Source organism: Frankliniella occidentalis, unplaced genomic scaffold, assembly GCF_000697945.3.
Source record: "Frankliniella occidentalis isolate FOCC.00 unplaced genomic scaffold, Focc_3.1 Scaffold43, whole genome shotgun sequence".
NCBI lineage: Eukaryota > Metazoa > Arthropoda > Insecta > Thysanoptera > Thripidae > Frankliniella > Frankliniella occidentalis.
Genome location: NW_026267173.1, coordinates 159,167 through 176,191, shown reverse-complemented (window position 1 = coordinate 176,191; position 17,025 = coordinate 159,167). Strand labels below are relative to the sequence as shown.

General features: G+C 55.2%; 1 protein-coding gene across 3 annotated transcripts in view; it reads right to left on the bottom strand.

Annotated features, from left to right (window-relative positions):
- LOC113217340 (tensin-4-like) overlaps window positions 1-17,025 on the bottom strand; it is a 172,772-nt gene that overhangs the window by 115,792 nt on the left and 39,955 nt on the right. For all 3 annotated transcript variants that reach the window (XM_052266808.1, XM_052266806.1, XM_052266809.1), the window contains one exon: window positions 2,180-2,260. In XM_052266808.1, the coding sequence (XP_052122768.1) occupies window positions 2,180-2,260 (81 nt within the window). The remainder of the gene's footprint in view (window positions 1-2,179; window positions 2,261-17,025) is intronic.

The following is a 17,025-nucleotide window of genomic DNA, read 5'->3' as shown; positions in this document are numbered from 1 at the left end:
CTCTCCTCCCTGTCCCTCCGCGTCTCGCTGCTCTTGTTTGTCGGAGGAGGCAAACATTGGCACACTCCACCACCTCGGTGCGTGTGGCGAGAGGCCGGGAGGCCCGATTGTGTCCACAGAGCAGAGTTCCGCCGCGCGAGAGGGAGATGATGGAGCCCTTCTCCTTCTTCGCGACGCAATCTCAGCGCGCGAGTGTATCCTCGTATCCGGCGCGCCCGCGTCGCGCAGATACGGGCCTCCGGACCAATCCAATCACGAGGATCACTGCGGCGAGCGCGCTCAGGTGAGAGATCCTCTCTTGTTTTATCCACTCCAGCTTCCCCTTCCCCCCACCCTCCCTCCTCCTACCGTTTCCCGCTCTCTGGCCCCGTCCCAAGGCCTTGTCCTTAGCTGGCCGCGGGCCAAACCTAGGCGCTTTGGTCGGGCGTGGCGGGGCGTGGCGGGGCGTGGCGGGGCGAGCGAGGCGTGGCGCAGCCAACAGAGGCGACCACAGTGACCGCGCCACCAGCCCTGGAACAACTCTACGCGGGAGCGCTCGACCAGATCGCGGTGCGCGAGGGGCGATGACCAAACCGAAACTGACCCAACGACACTATAGCGCTTGGATGAGCTCCTTTTCACTTCACGGCCGTGAAAGGGGAACTCAACTCCCATCCCGCCCACCCGCCTGTCCGACCAGTGTCGTCTGGACCCGTCTGCTGCGCTGCCTGATAAGATTCTCATTCCCACCAAGGTGGAATTAAATCGTCCATTTCAATTAAAAGTAATAATGCCTGTCTGTCTTCACCCCCCGCCACCCTCTTCCCCTCTCGCTCGCACCAACTGGTCCGGATGAGGTAATCCCATCAGGCTGCCCCCCGCTCCGCCCTTAGGGGGCGACTATCCGTGACTCCCCTGCAGCGTCACTCCCATCCCATGTACCCTTTTGGCCGCCAAACGCTTCTTTAATTTGTCGTTTTTGTTTTTTATGTCCGCTTCTTCTTCTGTGGTTTTTTGCCGCATTTCATCTCTTTGGATTTGAGGTGCGTACAGCAAAGCGCGCCATTGATCGCATTATAGCGCGCCGCGGCAGACACGAGAAGTCAGGTCGCATATCGGGAAACGATTGGAATGAAAGAGCCATTTGGGTATGAATAAAACACGAGGACTCGCTATCGCGAGTAGTACATGGATCCGTTTATAACGAGGGGCGAAGTTTATCCGGCGGGGGAAAACAGACACAGCAGATCGACGAACTTTCGAAACAAGTTTCGTCATATAATTACGACTTGCTTATCTGAGACCAGAGGAGGGGACGTTGGCAAATAAAAAAAAATTGTCAGAAAGGGGTGAAAACTTTCTTTCCCAAACAGTAAAACATCTCGTCATTTAGATGCCATCAAAACCCATTACATTTCACCCCATGGGCGGGCATGGCAATTCCATTCCAACGATAGCCGTTGTCCAGTCGCAGCAGAGATATGCGCTGCTGCAGCCTGCAAACAGTGCTTGGTAGTGGTGGTAGTGGAGGAGGAGAACGAGAAGAGACGGCGTCGGAAAGGGACAAATTGCTTTTTGACCGAGAGTAGACACGACTAGGGGGCCCCTCGCCCACGGCTCGGCCCTCGGTCCCGCCTGGTCAGCGTCTCCGCGTCAGAAGTCTGGCGCCTCTAACCCAAGTACTGTCCAGCAAAATGACCTCGTTTGGGAGAAACAAACGGCCCTCCAACCAGGAAAGGAAGCCCCCCCTCTTACTCTAGTACAGCAATAGCGCATAGCTTCCTAGCGAGAGGAGCACTCGTGGGGGAGAGAGGGAGGTGCATGGAGGAGGAATAACGGGAAAGGGAAGGGGGTGAAAAGGGTCTGGCGGGCCGCTGGCAGTCGGCATGGCCCGAGAACATCTCATTCCCAGTCGAAGTAAATGAGCCCTCAGCCCTCTCCCGCGCCGAGTCGCGCCAGGCCAGGTCCAGCCAGCCCAGGCGGTGTCCAGTTCGGGAGGGGGAAATCGCAAGTCCAGCAACATTAATAAAGTGGCCCTGCCAAAATCCCAGCAGGCGAGTGGAAGGGGGCTGGGGCGACTACTACTGGGGTCTGATTGGAACTTCTCGTAAAAGTTCTCGTCGGAGCACACCGCGGACCGTTTCAGTATTTTTTTCACCGCCTCGTGAACCTCTGGGCTTTACTGCTGTGCGACACTTACCCTCAGCTCCTGGAGGCGGACCCGCACGTTGTCGGCCCTGCTGGCGTGGTCCTGGCCCGTGACGGGGAAGGAGCCCAAGTACTGAAACGAGAGAAAACGTTCACGTTAAAACATAACAGTGTTGCGATAAGCGATTCAGGGGACGCGGGTGTCGGCTTCCAGTGCGTGAGAGTGTGGAAGATAGAGAGAAAGAGAGCGAGAGAGAGCGCCCAAAGGAACGGGGTGCAGAGAAGCAAGGCAAAACTAAAGTGATTACAAAAGTTCTTAAATGACATTCGCTAAGTTTGATCGACTCTGCGCGCGGGGGCCGCAGCAGCACAGCGCCGCGCGGCAACGCGGGGGCGCCTTAGTTTAGATCTACATTCCCATAGTGTCGAAGTAGGCAGCAGACAGACGGGCAGACTCTTGCAGACAGGGCTGCTCGTAGCCGACGACACGGCCTCTGCGGGGCTAAGTGAGCAGGGGAATAAATACAGACAACTATATCCCACGCCTTATCTCTGCTGGCGGCGGCGGCGCTACCCCGCGAGCCGGGGGGCCGCGAGATAAGACCCTGGCGCCATCTACCGGCGGCAGGACCACCCCCCGCCCAACCCCTTCTGCTGCAACCCTCCCGACGTATCCGCGCTCGCGCGCAATCACTCACCCATTCGATCAGTCGCACACTCACTCACTCACTCACTGGAAGGGATTTGAAATTAATGCAATAAAAACCGTTACCGTAAGGTTACGTAAATTAACTGTAAATTACTGAAATTTTTGGTAATAAACGTCATTTTTAAAATTGCACTGTTTTTAAGAAACCTTTCACCTAAACATCGTTTTTCTTTTTTTAAATTTTTGCTCACTCAATCTCTCACTCGTACTCTCCTTCTCGTTTAGAAATAAACTAAGACTCTTGGGTTTCATGCCTTATGTACATTTCAACCGGTCCGCCATCTGCACTAAAACTGACGGCATATTGATGAAAGGTAATGCGCTCTGATATTGGCCATTTTTAAGACAAAAGCCGCATATGAGCAGACGCAGATACAAAATAAATCGCGGTGGCACGCAAGGCGGCTGTTTACCAGCCAGGCCACAACGTTGCATGAAAGGACTGAATATACTTGAATGCTTTATTCATGTTATTCAATCTCCCTTCGTGTGAATACATATCAGAGGGATCCTCATCTTGACTGCAGCCCCGTCCGCCTCCTCCTCCTCCTCATACCCCCGACACGCATCCCCACGAAAGGAGAGCTCACGGGCGCAGCTGCTCGTGTGAGAGAGTGAAGAGGAGCCAAGGCTGCGCATGCCGATTCGCAAACAAAAATATTAATAACGAAGCAGACGCGGCATCTCGTGAGCTCGGCTCACTCGGTAAAACGCAGTATGGGCTGGGCTGCGGAGCCCGATAGAGGCCCTGTGGAAAAAGCAGCATCACGGTAATGGGTCAGCTGCCATCCCCAATAATACTCCGCTGGAGAGAAACGAGGCAGAAAGGTACAATACCCCTGCAAAATGGCCGTATTTGTACCACAACAACATGGCGTGAAAAAATATGGCAACAGAACGAAAATAAACCCTCCTCGCGATATCGGTGATGACGCCCCGCAGCACCTCTGCATGCGTCTCGTCGCCCAGCCGTCGCCAGACTTTCACGTGCCGAGCCAACCCCCGCCCGCTTTCCTCCGAAATGAAGTCACGATCCCATGCAGCTGCGAGGTTCTGTCTGACTCTGCTGCTGCTCCGGCCCGCCCCGCCCCGCGAGCGCGTCCAGGATGAGATTCGGACCCCAAACGCATAGCGCGGTCACAACGGGCCAGTCTGCGACCCCCCCTCCCCCCTCCTCCTCCTCCTCCACTCCCGTCGCGTCCTTTGCCAATTCTCCCGGCCAGCTGTTGGCCCGCGGGCTGGTTTTGCCTCCAATAGCTCCTTTCAATATTCAGCCGGCGTGTTGGTTCACGGCCCGCCCCCCACGGCCCCGGCCCCCACAATCCCCATGTCCACCGATCGTGTCCTGCGAGAACCCTTCTTGGCGGGTCCTGCGATCCTGCCGGGGGGTCCTGGCCCGGCCCGGCCCCACCCCCTTCTCAAGTTCTGCCGCCACCGGCAGAAGAATTACCAACTTCCCGCCACTGGCTGGCCTACTTCTAGTCCGTCATCTTCTCGTCCATCTTTCGATCACGTTCCTCCTCCGGCCACGCCTTCGCCTCCCCCCGATCCCAGTATCGGTTCGCGCAATATCTCCCCTGTAGTACACACTCACAAGACCGGGCAGATTTAGGAGAGCGGCACACTGGCAAAAGAAAGGTGTGCTAAAGGTCACACCGTTTCGCAGGGGTTTCAAAAGAAATTCTTGAGAAGGCAGTGTAAAGGACCGAAACGATGGCGACAGTGCATTTGGCAGTTTTTAAGACTTGAGTAAAGGCCCTATACCCTTAGCACCTTTGCTCTTGCTCACGATGCTGAAGCACACTTTTTCCAGGAAGTGCCGACCGACAGTCCAGAATCAACAGAAAATGGCACACAACCCTTCTTTTCGAGTGGGTCGAGTGCGTTCTTTCTTCTCTCGCGGCGCACGCGACGCCTCGCACGCGCCCCACACGCAGCGGGAAACCCATTCCACGACACGGAACCACTTCCTGCGCACGGGGCTCTCATACAATGCTCCGCCTCCAAACCCATTCCGGCCTCCAGCGCAGGGCGGCCTCCAGCACAGGGCGGCCTCCAGGATCTGATCCGACGTACTGTATACTGTACTGCAGCGGCGGCACAGGCATTCCGAATTGACTGGCGCTTGGGCCTATCTAGATTTGGGTGTGAGTAACGGGTTGAGGCAGGCGGGCGACGACCACCACCGCCTCCGAGGAGAGCGAGAGTAGGTGGGAGAGAGGGAGGGAGAGAGGGAGGGAGAGAGGGAAAGGGAGAGAGAGAGAGGGAGAGAGGGAGGGGGAGAAGACCGGAGAAAGAGAGAGAGAGCAATGGGGAGGGGGTGGCTGAGAGGGCTGTAAACCCTTCGATAAGCACCGCTCTGAGAAACACTTCCGGGCCGGCAATCGTATCGCCGTCTAGCCCGCCCTCGGCCGGCCCGGCGCAGCCAGCCAATGCATAAACGACTACCGCCCCCCGGCCCCCCGTCCACCCCTCCGCCCATACCATCTCGCAGGTCATTAGCTTAGTCGCACCCCTCCTCCTCTCCCCCTCCCTTTCGCGTTTGAATTCCCGCGCCCTTTCCCTTCCGCGCATTCCCTCCCTCATTCTCCTCGTTTTACCGACCTCCTCCTCCCTCACCTCATTTTTCTCTACATCCCTATGAGCTTCTACTCCTTCCACTCACCCTACCTCTCTTCTCTCTCCCGCCCCCTCCCTCTCTCCACCCTTTCCCCTGCAGATAACTTTCAAATGACATATTCACATTTACTTCAGCAGGTTCGCTACCCTGGCCCTGCCCGCCTGAGCGAATTCCGATAACGACTTACACGTCCATATCTACTGTCTACATTTCAAACGCATTTACACGCGCCAGCATATATCGAAATAACGTATCAGGGGGAGAAATGAGACAACATTAAAAAAGCGTCGGTCGAGGGCATATCATACAACGCACCACATTTCAGCAGAATGGCCCATTAAAGCACGAGAGCCAGCTCTGCCCTAGGTTTGCATGTCGATTCAAACAGCCTAACAAAAACACACAAAAAAGCATCCCTTATTGTCACAAGCCGTTCACGCGCACGCCCTCCTTTCAAAGGGTTCAATTTCCCATTTCTGCCGAGCTGACCTTGGGTCTTGCTCTGCTGCCGGCTGTTATCCCGTCGTTAGGACAGGAGGCGCGTCAAGGTCCGGGCCGCGCAGCCGTGTTGCGTGTCGACATGATTCATCGCCGGATCATCGTAAATTACACCTCGATCCCGTCATGTCGGGATTGGCTCTCGCAGCGAACGGAGGGGGCGGAGGCCGGAGGAGGGGTAGGATAACAGATAGCGAGGGTTGTTCTTTAGGGCATTGGGAGGGTGGGAATCTTAAACTTTCAATACACAATAACCCTTTGCAAATTAAATAATATCCTACAATACAAGGCAAGAGCCTTGGCCACGTTTTTGCTGCTTTATGTTGGGCGATAGGCTCAGAGCAGACCCAAGTGTGCGAATGTCACAGTATCCGTTCGTCGCGACTAATTGACTGTTAAAATATGATGTGCGAAGTTACAGTGGGCATTCACACCTCCGCGAGTACAATTCCCACTCACACACCTACAAATGTACAACTTTCACACTTGGGTTTAAGTGTAAGTACAGCTTAGGAATGTGGCGCTGACAATCATATTCGCAGCAGGTGAGGATATAGGGATATATGACAAAGACCTAAGCAGCAGCCGTCGCCTCGGAGAGCGGACGGAATTTGGGAATAAGGGGGATGGAGGGGTGCGGACGGGCGGGGGCTGGGCGACAGGCACATTCAGCAGAAATATCGGGAGCGGGGCGCGCGCGGGCGGGGGAAGAGGGCTTAACCCAGTACGTTAGGTTTGTCTGACGGGCGCCCCTATCTCAGCGCATTCCAGACCGCTCGCACACCCGAGTGGAGAAAGAGAGAACGAGAGAACGAGAGAACGAGAGAACGAGAGAGCGAGAGAGAGAGAGAGAGAGAGAGAGAGAGAGAGAGAGAGAGAGCGCCTCGAGCGGCAAAACTCAAATTAGGATTGCATTGTGGCGGCGGCAGCAGTGGGGCCACACGGGGGGGATGGGACGGGCTGCAACAAGGTGGCGGTGAAGTAAAGCCTTTCAATTAGCATGGGGAGCGCATGGGGATGAGGAGCTTGCGGGGAAAAGAGGCAGAGGAAGGGGAGGGGAGGGAGGGGAGGGAGGGCTGGAGGCGGCCAGGTGGAAAAGGAAAGGGAGTTCCAGGATGCGGTAGACGTGCGGGGGGCGAGGCTGCGGGCGAGGCGAGGTGTGTTGTGTTGTGTTAGGCCTGTGTGAGTTACATGCCACGCAGATAAAAAGGGGGGAAGGAAGTAAGCGCAGCAAAAAAGCAATAAAGCTATCTTTCTAAGGTAACTAAAAGATAGAGAACAGAATATCGTAAAAAAAATATAGGTAGCAAAGTAGTTTTTTGTTTGTTGAAGGTTAACTCAAGTGGTTTTTCCCCCGGTTTTTCTCTGAACGGATGCGAGTTTCTTTTTGTATGCCGGAGCAGGGTGTGTCGTGGGGCTCGGCGGGCGTCGCAGCGCCAAATCCATCGCCATTTGTGTTATTTCTATCGGAGGACTGTCTGGCAGCGCGCCCCTGTGCAACGGCCTGGAAGCAAGCGACCGCGACGGACGAGGTGGGACGGGGTGACACCGGAGCGAGCGGAGGGAGAGAGGGGGAAGGGAGAGGGAGAGGGGAGAGTGCGAGAGAAAGAGAGGGCAAGGCAGAGGCATTGGGGTACCGTTTACCCCCCACGGAAGGACACGGGATGAGTACCTCCCCTCGCACGTGCCGTTGTCGCCGTCACGCTCCGCCCAACGCGGAGTCAGATACCAAAACAACGGAAAAACAATCAAATTCTAAAACCAACAGGATGGCAAAACAAACGGGCACAAAAAGCCCGCCCGGCCGCTTACACAACAAACAAGACAGCGAGCGTGTCCAGCGGCACTCGTCGCGACTGCACCCACACTACAACGTGCACCTCCACGAGCTCACCGTCGCCGTCGTGGTGTTCAATAAAGGATCATCTAGGAAGCACGACCGTCATTCACCGTTACGAGCCTGTTCAGCCAGCTCAGGCCGCGCAAGTTCTCAAAGCGCCTGGTGGGTAGGCAACATCTCGCGTCCAGTTCACACGTGTACTGCGGGGTGGCCTACCCCGAGTTTCGCAGGCGCCGAGCTCCTGTAATTTGCCGAATGATTCTGAGAAGGGCGGACGGACTTTCTGGACGACCCCTAAAGAGCAACAGCACAACAGACAACACGGCCCAAGTATAGGGCTGTACACCGGTGGGCACGGATAGGCACAGTAGGAGAAAGGGGTGGGGGTGGAGACTTACAGTACTGGCTTTGGGGGAGAAATCTGTACGAATAAAGAAGGGGAAGGGCGGCGCAGGGGGGAAACGGATAGCGGGGATGACATATCGAGAGATTCTCCGATACACGCCGCTCTAATTCAGTTCGGACTGCCGCCGTGTGTGTGTCGATACGGAGACGAGGGGAGCTACCTCCCCCCTCCATACCCTCGCGTACGACAGGAAGAAGAAGTAGAAGGGAAGGGCCCCGAGGCCCCGGGCCCTTTCACGACAGGGCGACCCCGCCCCCGCCGGCCTTCCTGAACGTGTGGGCGATAATCGTGTTTGAGCGAGCCGTGCGGGCTGCACCGCCACCGGGGGGCCGGGAGCGGCGGAGCGACGCCACCGGAAGAGTTCGCTGATTGGTCCCGAACACGTATAGGTCTCGGTGGTGCGTGGAGGAGTCGGTGGGCAACCATATAACTGCATTACTTCGTCTAGTTTTACGCGGTTTAAAAAAGGAAATTCTATTGCATAACATTTGGTCCCAGGAGGTGTGGAAGCTGCTGCTGGCGTTTTGAAAGTTTTAGGGCATTAACGTAAGTTGAGCAATAACCGACTTTTGTTACTGTTGACACAAGAGATCTCCTCGTTCATTTATTGGCGTTCCCTATCGCACTAGATCGTCAACGTGGGTGGGGGGTGTTATTTTTGTTTCGCCTCGACACTCCGCACAACAAAAGCGTCGATGTGTGCGGGAGAGTCCATTCCGAGAGATGAAAGCCAGCCGGAGCAGCGATGCGCAGTCACTCATATTGATTCGTGAAATGCGAGTATACGGCGATAAGGTGACGCTCCGGTGACGCGTTAGGCGCCGCGCGACGCTGCGCCAATGACGCGCCATCTGCGCGGTGCGAGACGTGACTCCAGCCGAGCTCTCCTCTACCTCTTCTCTGGCCTGCCTCCCGCCCCTCCCTCCCTCACTTTTCCCTGACGGAAAAGAAGGAAGGCGGCCAAAAAAAATTGCAGGTCCGTGACTTTGTCGCAGGGCAGGGCGTCTATGATGGGTCCGGAACCTAAACCGCTCGCCGCTATGCCGCGACGTGGCGCCCCCCGCCGCCGCCCGGCATGTCACACGCGTGCGCTCTGCGAGAAGAAAGTCGAGGAGCAAAGACCACTTTACACAAAAAGACGTAGCAGCTGCAACAGCACAGCGCACTGCAAACCATAAAACACTCGCAACATGAAACTTGCGAAGCTTGCTTCTTCTGACTACTCTTCGAGAGCGTTCATAAAAAATAAGATAAAAGGCAGAACGATCAAGGTGAAAAAGGCACACGCCGATTTCTATGAATGAAAACGATCATGAAAGTATCGTAATTTCGATTTAGTGTTCCCTGCAGTTCCCTGTAGCTTCTGTGCTCATACTCGATGGATTGAAACCACGAGACTGTCGTTTGCTTCTCAACGTGTGGCGTGGCACGACCGCCAGCCGGACGGGGCACACGTCAAAACAGCTGGGAAAAAGCAATCCAAATAACAACACAACTTTGGGTGATAGATGTTGGGAAGGACGTATTTGCTTCAGCACAGTCGAATCTCCAACGTGCATGTGTGTGCGTGTGTGTGTCTGTGTGTTTGGATACGCGGACCGAAGCTATCCCCCTTCGAACTGTCAGGGGCAACTCCCTAGATGCTAGCGATCCCTTGTCCCTTTCTCCTCACGTCAGCAGAGGGCTTATACATTGTGAGTCCACACACATACACACACGCACAGTTCCTCCCCGGCCACCCCTTTCCCCACATCCTCTCGCCCGATCCTGTTGTGTCTTTACTGCAAGCTTCCAAATCCCAGCGCCGCATAACTTGTTCCTCTACGTCCCGCCTGAGTGTCCGCAGCCGTAAGTTACTCCTCCTGCCTCAGCCGGCTTCTGCCCCCCCCCCTCCCACTCTCTTCCCCAGGGGTGCCGGCGAGCACCCTGCCACCACCCATAGCCTCACGCGCACGCACAGACACTGGAAAATGCAAAGGTAAAATGTCGCATCGCAAAGTATTTCTGGATCAATTGTGTCGCATGGCAAAGACTCACTTGTGGTCCAAAAGGCTTCAACATTTCTAACCGCGAACAGTTCTTTGTTTCTAGCAGTGGCCAGAACACCCCTCAAAACCAATGGTGCAAACTTCGGGGAACGGCAATGCTCGGTTGCCGAGCAGGCGGGCCCCTCCCCGCCAGGCGATATATCAAACAGCCGTGCAGGTAGGCAACCACAACGCTCGGCTGCCAAGCGGGTGGGCCGAACCTACTAGGCACCCACTCCAACAGCCGTGCAGGTAGGCAACCACAACGCTCGGCTACCAAGCGGGTCAGGCCACCCTGCCACCTGCCAGGCGCCCACTCCAACAGCCGTGCAGGTAGGCAATCACAACGCTCTGCTGCCAAACGGGTCGGCCGAACCTACCAGGCGCCCACTCCAACAGCCGTGCAGGTAGGCAACCACAACGCTCGGCTGCCGAGCGGGTCGGCCGACCCTGCCCGGCGCCCCACCCCACCGTGGCAGTCAAGTCGGAGCGAACTAAACGCCTCATATCATCACGAGAAGACTTCTGCAAATAAACCAGATATTGCACCATCATGTGTGTGGAAAGGAGGTGGGGGAGGGGGGTTTGGGGAGCGGAGCAAGGGAGCACGAGGGGCGAAAAGTGTGTTTCAGCTTTATTCATTTCTGACGACGGGCCGCTGCAATGAGTTTCTTGAGGAGCAGCACGGTAGCGGGGCGCGATGAAGATCCAATTAGAGTGCATGCATGGAGAGACACGCAGCAGGGGCGGCAGGAAAGGAGAGAGCGAGCGGCGAAGAAAGGGGGAGAGCCTGAAGGGGTAGGGGGGAGGGAGGAACAAGGGGAGGAGAGCGCGTGGGCCAAAGCAGCTCGGCATTATAGGGAATATTAATTCAACCATTCACAGCGGCGAAATCGATCCGACTTATATAATGAATGTGTTTGTGTGTATATCTGGGTAATGTGTGTGTGTGTGTGTGTGTGTGTGTTTCTATTGCCGACCGAAATGAGATTAGGGCCTGGCAAGCAACTCGGCGTGGCCGCGTGTGCGTGGAGAGCAGAGATTATCAGAGGCGAATAAGGCACCTTGCACAAACAAGGGCATGGGTCTCGTTTTGCCAATCAGCAGTGTAAATTTTTTCGCGGCCAAAGAAAAAAATTGCGCGTGTAAGAAGTACTACTTAAAAGTAAATACTCGGATGTATTTTTATTTGTCCGCGCGCGCCCCACCAGCCCGACAACGCTGCTCTCTTGACGTCGTGTCCGACGCTCACCGGGAGCCCCCCGAATCCATCGCATCTGCATTTTAAATGAAATCTCAGAATTGCGACTCCCATCGTCGCGGCCACTTCCTTTCTGCGGATCAGGAGGGACCCGGCGTCATTTCGGTAATCAACTTTCCTGCTCTCCCGGAAAAATAGGTCATTAATGCCCAGGCGAACGGATTCGCGGACTCACCCAGCAAACGGGGGAAAAGGAGGGGGGGGGGGGCGGCGCCAGACAATTTCATTTCCAGTGGTGGTTTCTAAAAATATTCTAGCCCCAGCCACAACCCCCTACCCCTACCCTATCCTGCCAGGCGGCACGTCTCACGCCCGTACTTCCCCTTCCCCGTATCACTCTACGATTTGAGGAATGGAATCTGCAGCATTTCCATTATTGTCCAGCGGCAGCCCTATTGTCGGCCTTCACTCTCCGCCCCGGCAGTGACCCCGTTTTCTTCCGCCGCTCGGGTCCGCGCCCTCGGACCGCTTGCCGACTGGAATTGCGGGTACAACACATCACTGGGAAAACAAATGTGCGAAATCTGCACGCACACCAGCGTGTGCAGCTCATGATTTCGCTCCCAAATTACAAGGTAAGGTAACTAACTGACGTTGCACACGTGCATTATTTTCAAATTTTAGACGTTTCGTTGAGCTTTAAATTTTGAACACATCGACACACACAGTTATATGCTATCAGTAGAACCAGATAATGTGCAGCTGCTAAGTTTCGGAAATGTCGAAAGTGTTCGCACCAATTTGACGTACAATCTGGTTACGCACCCCGATTGTGCCTAAACATTACACACTTAAACTTATTCACATCAATTGACGTGCAAAACGTAAACACTTGTTTTACCAGTGAGCCGCCTCCCGCTCGAGCAAACACTAAATAACGCAATAACACCGTGTCGGCAACAAAAGGTTATCGCGCGACACGGCGCGCCGCCCTCCCTCCTCACAGGCAGCGCCACGAAGACGCACCCCTTCATTCAATCACGCCGGGTCGCTAATCACCTCTGCACAGCAGCAGCAGCCACACTTCCCGGCGCGCGCGACAAGCAGCAGCAGCAGGGTCTCCCCTCCACTCAATTTGAAAATTATCACCCCGACATTAGGGGGCGTAACTTCCGATTAGCTCGGCTCACCCTTGAGAGGGGGACGACGCGCCGCCACCCCTCACTTAGGGGGCTGTAATTGGCACGCGCTCGGTACCTGGCAATAGCAGAGATTATCTATTTCCGATCGACCTGGAAAAGGCAATCGGCGCGGCTTATTGGTTGTCAAACGCGATGAGGAAAAAAAGATAATAATCACCCAGTCATTCCTCAGGATGCAAAATGATATTACTTACAAACACCCCTATTAGAAAAAAAAAGAATTGTCTGTCGATATTCTCCTCAACTTCAAGCAGGAAGGGACTTTAAAAGAAATGCGTTTTCTAATTCAAACAGTGCACGCACGGAAATGGACATGACGTGGAGATACAAGCATTGCCCGTGTTCTTGTACATCACTCCCGCGCTTGCATGTCAACGAGACGGCTAACGGCTAACGGAAAGTGTCGAGCGGTAGGCAAAGAGAGACAGCCCGTCGAGAGAGGAAACGTCCTGCACATGTTTGGTGTGAAACGAGACACTAGCATAGCAGGTTGCGACAACACACAGAAAACTAATCTTTTTATGCAAGCAGAATCCAAGCCACACACATAACTTCCAACTGCTCTTGCAACCATTTTTTTTTCTTTCAGAGTTACCCTGGTCTGAGTTTATTTTCTATTGGCGCCACATCCGGCCTGATGGAAACCCCTTCGAGATCCGATTGATTGCGCACGGAGGAGGCCCTGCTCCCGCCGCGCACCTTATTAAGCACGGCACGTGCGAGCAAAGAGACAATCAACTTTCTATTCAAATACATGTTTTACGCGCCAGAAAAGAGGCGCTTCAAAAAAAAATATACCGAACCCAACCTTTTTAATCAAAGGGAAAACGCCCGTAAAGTTATTATATTGCGCTCGGAAAAAGAAGAGGTGTAAATCCGCGAGTTACGCCGCCGCCCGGCCCTAGTATCCTAGCTTTAGTGGGCCACGGCTAGAGCAGCGCCCGCGGCCAGTAAATAGACGGCACCTTGCTGCCCCAACGATCGGGAGGAGTTATCCCATGTACGTGGCGGCCCCATTCCTATTAGATTATGCTAATCGGGTCCTTAGAGCCCCACCCCGCGCGCCAACGACCTGCCCCAAACCTTACCCGCTTAAAAAAAAGGAAGCCAGCAAACACAAAATTTGTTACACGGGTTGACTGAACCGGGAAAATAATTTACTAGCTTTGACAAAGCTATGCTTAAGTATGACCAACCAAAAGCGGTTAGACAAACGCAACGTATGCACTGCAAGTTGTCCAGGTGTATCAGACCGTGTGTGTGGGAGTGGGTGAGCATGGGATGGGAAGGAAGTGGAGAGAGGGGTGGGGGGATGAGTAACTTATGCGGTTAGAATGCTGGCCAAGCGTCAGTCAGCGGAGGCAGCACCGCTCGCTGGGGGATTCGCTGGGCGCAAGGATGGGGTAGGGATGGGCGGGGTCGGGAAGGGAAGGGTGGTCCAGGAGGGTGATGTGCGGAGGCACAAAGTTTTCACCATACTGCCGGGGTACAAACAGTAGAGACGATGGAAGGGACGCTGAGGCTGACACCACCGACACCACACAGCCGCCCAGCGCGCCACCCCTAGCCGCTGCCTGACTTTGCGAGTTAGTTGAACCCTAATACGGACCGCACAGTCCATATGGATTAGGTTGAGCTCGACAGTGGACACCTCGGCGGGGCGCCGGCCGGCTGCCCCAACCGGAGCGGCAACGGCCAGCCAGGCGACTATTTTCAAAACGAGAGCGAGAGTAATACACTTTGGGACGGGCCTCCTTATTCCTGAACCCTTCTGACTCAATTACCTATCGCGCGAGAAGCGCTTATTTCGTTCTTACTTTGCCAACTTGATTACTAGGTCCCCGCGCCACCCGACTCTGTAATGAGGGCGCAAAGAGGGGCGAGGGGTCGCAAAAGGAGTGTATCATTCGATTGCCGCGTTGAGCGCTAAAAAAAAATTTAAGATGAACCCGTTAATCTTTAACCCCCAATGCGAGACTGCTCGCGACGATCAGGTTCATCATCATGCGCCACAACAGCGAGTTCAGTGAAACCACGCCGATTGCTTTTTTTTCTTTTTTTGCAGGGTAGTGTGGGTGCCTCCATCCCATCTGCCCCGCATGGCGGATCCGATACGACCATCCCTCTTATTTTATCGTATAATACACAATCTTGGGGAAAACAGGCCTGATTGGATTAGCTCCGCATGGCTGCATACCGATCCCCTATACGTAGACGCGCACGCTTGAGAGTCGAAACAAGGAAAAGGGAAAGGGGGAATAGAGAGAGGGGCGTGCAGCGACAGGGGGCCAACGGGGGAACTCATCAGAACGCCCCCCCCCCCTTTCTATCTCTCTCCTCTCTCTACTTGGAGGCGGTCGCACTCGACAAGCTGGCGAAATATGATGAGATATATTACCCTGCCCGTTATACCACAACTGACCACATTTATCGCCAGTTTTCTCGACTGCGGCCGCAGTCGCCAAGGTCTCTCGCTCTCGAAGACACCGATGTGTGCACAAGCAGCAGCAGCTGTCGTGGTGCGTTTTAATGGAGCTGCTCCACGGACGTGAACACGTGAACGCGTGTGCGAGTGTGTCGGGGCGGGGTACTTCCCTGCAGCAGCACCTCGCAATTTTTCATCCCCACTCCCCTCTTCCCCTCTCGCACCCCATGCCACGGAACGCAACGCGGCACGATACAGCAGCGAGGGTGATGGGTGTTGGGTGAGCTGCTACCCGCCCAGCCCGGAGCCGGGGGGCCGGACCGCACCCGCGGCGGGTTCGGCGCCCTGACCCCTCCTCCGGCCGGCTCGCCTCGGGCCAGCAGCAGCAGCAGCCCTGGTGGGTCCAGCAGCCCCGCGGCCGGATCTGAATTATCTCAGCGCTCAGCCCCATACAGATCGCTTCCGCATGAATGTTTCACTTGATATGAAATGGCGCCGTGCCGCAAATAAGGCGGCCGGGGCAGCAGCGGCGGCGGAGGCGGCGGCTCGCGTGTGGGGCAGACATATGCGCGGCCCGGGGGGGAGGGGGGGTTTACCCACGTGAGGGTGAGGGTTTCAACGAGACGAACTAGGAGAAACGCTGAAAAAAGTGGATTCAGAGCAGCGCGACCTTCCCAGGCACAAAACTTCCTGTAATGAGTTGGTGGTAAGCCAGTTCTCTTTTTCGACCTTATTTTAATTGGTTTGAAGAAAAGCACCTATTTTTACACGCTTATTAACAAACTGTATCATTCAAATGTTGATGAACCTCCTTCCTTCACAGTTCTTTTCAAAGGCAACAGAAAATAAATAAACACATAATCGCATCGCTGACCAAAGTTGGATGGCCACCCACCCTGCCGCCTGCGTGGGGCGGGGCGCGCGGCGTCAGGCGACTGAGTTGCAAACAGCAGAGAGCCCCTGCAAGCCCTGCGAGTGCTGCTGCTGCTGCGCCTTGCCTGGTCGACTCACCACACGGACTGGGCCTCTCCTTTACGGTCTGTCCTCTTCAGCCCGGAGCTATAAACCCCCGAGGAGCGTGTCTGGCTCTGCCCATGATTGCGTCCTGCTTGCGGCCGCGTTCGAAAAACAACGGGCGAATGGAAATACGTACTCGGCGGCAGGGCGGGCGGGCTCACTGCAAACTTTGGACGCTGAAAGGGTGGCCCGAATTTCCATTGTGCTCAAATATGTGGGCCTCCGATTAATACAATCGGATTATTGAAATTTAGTCCCATTTGTGTGATTATCAAATAGACCCTAATAGACCTGCTTAACCATTGTGGGAGTTCTCCGACGATTTTCAGATCGTCTCTACGGCAATTTAATATAATCTCGCTCGCACTAAACAAATGGAATCTCTTGCAGAGCGTATGGCAACGGCAAGAAACGACCAAATCGCTGCGAGTGGTGCAACGGTGTAAAACGGAGAGAGGGCGAAGGCTCCTCAGACTCAGTCGGGCGTACAAAGAGGACAGACGGTAGCAAGCGCGAGTGAGTGTAGGTACGATCGCTTTCATGGCTCCGCGTAAATACCAAGGCCGAGCCTTCACGCGTGCCTGCGACGGTGGTTGGGGCGACTGCGGGGACGAGGGGGGAGAAGGGGGCACGTTACTTCTACTGGAGCCTCCGGCGGCGGCCGGACTCCAGTGCAGCCAGCTCCAGAGGAAGGCCCACAAGTTTTGATGAACGGCCACTGCCTGATGCAGAGCAAGACAGATGGCCGCGGCCGGTCGCGCACACAGCGGCCACATAGCCGTGCAGACTTGTACTGCTACAACTCTCTTCTCTTATTTATTCCTCTATTCTTCTTTTTCCCCCTTTTCTGCGCCCTTTCCCCCCTCTCCCCCCCTCGCTCCTTCATTGCAGTTGTCGTTGGCTTGCCTGCTTGTAGCCCGCGGCAACGGAAACCTTATTTTCCACGCTGCTTT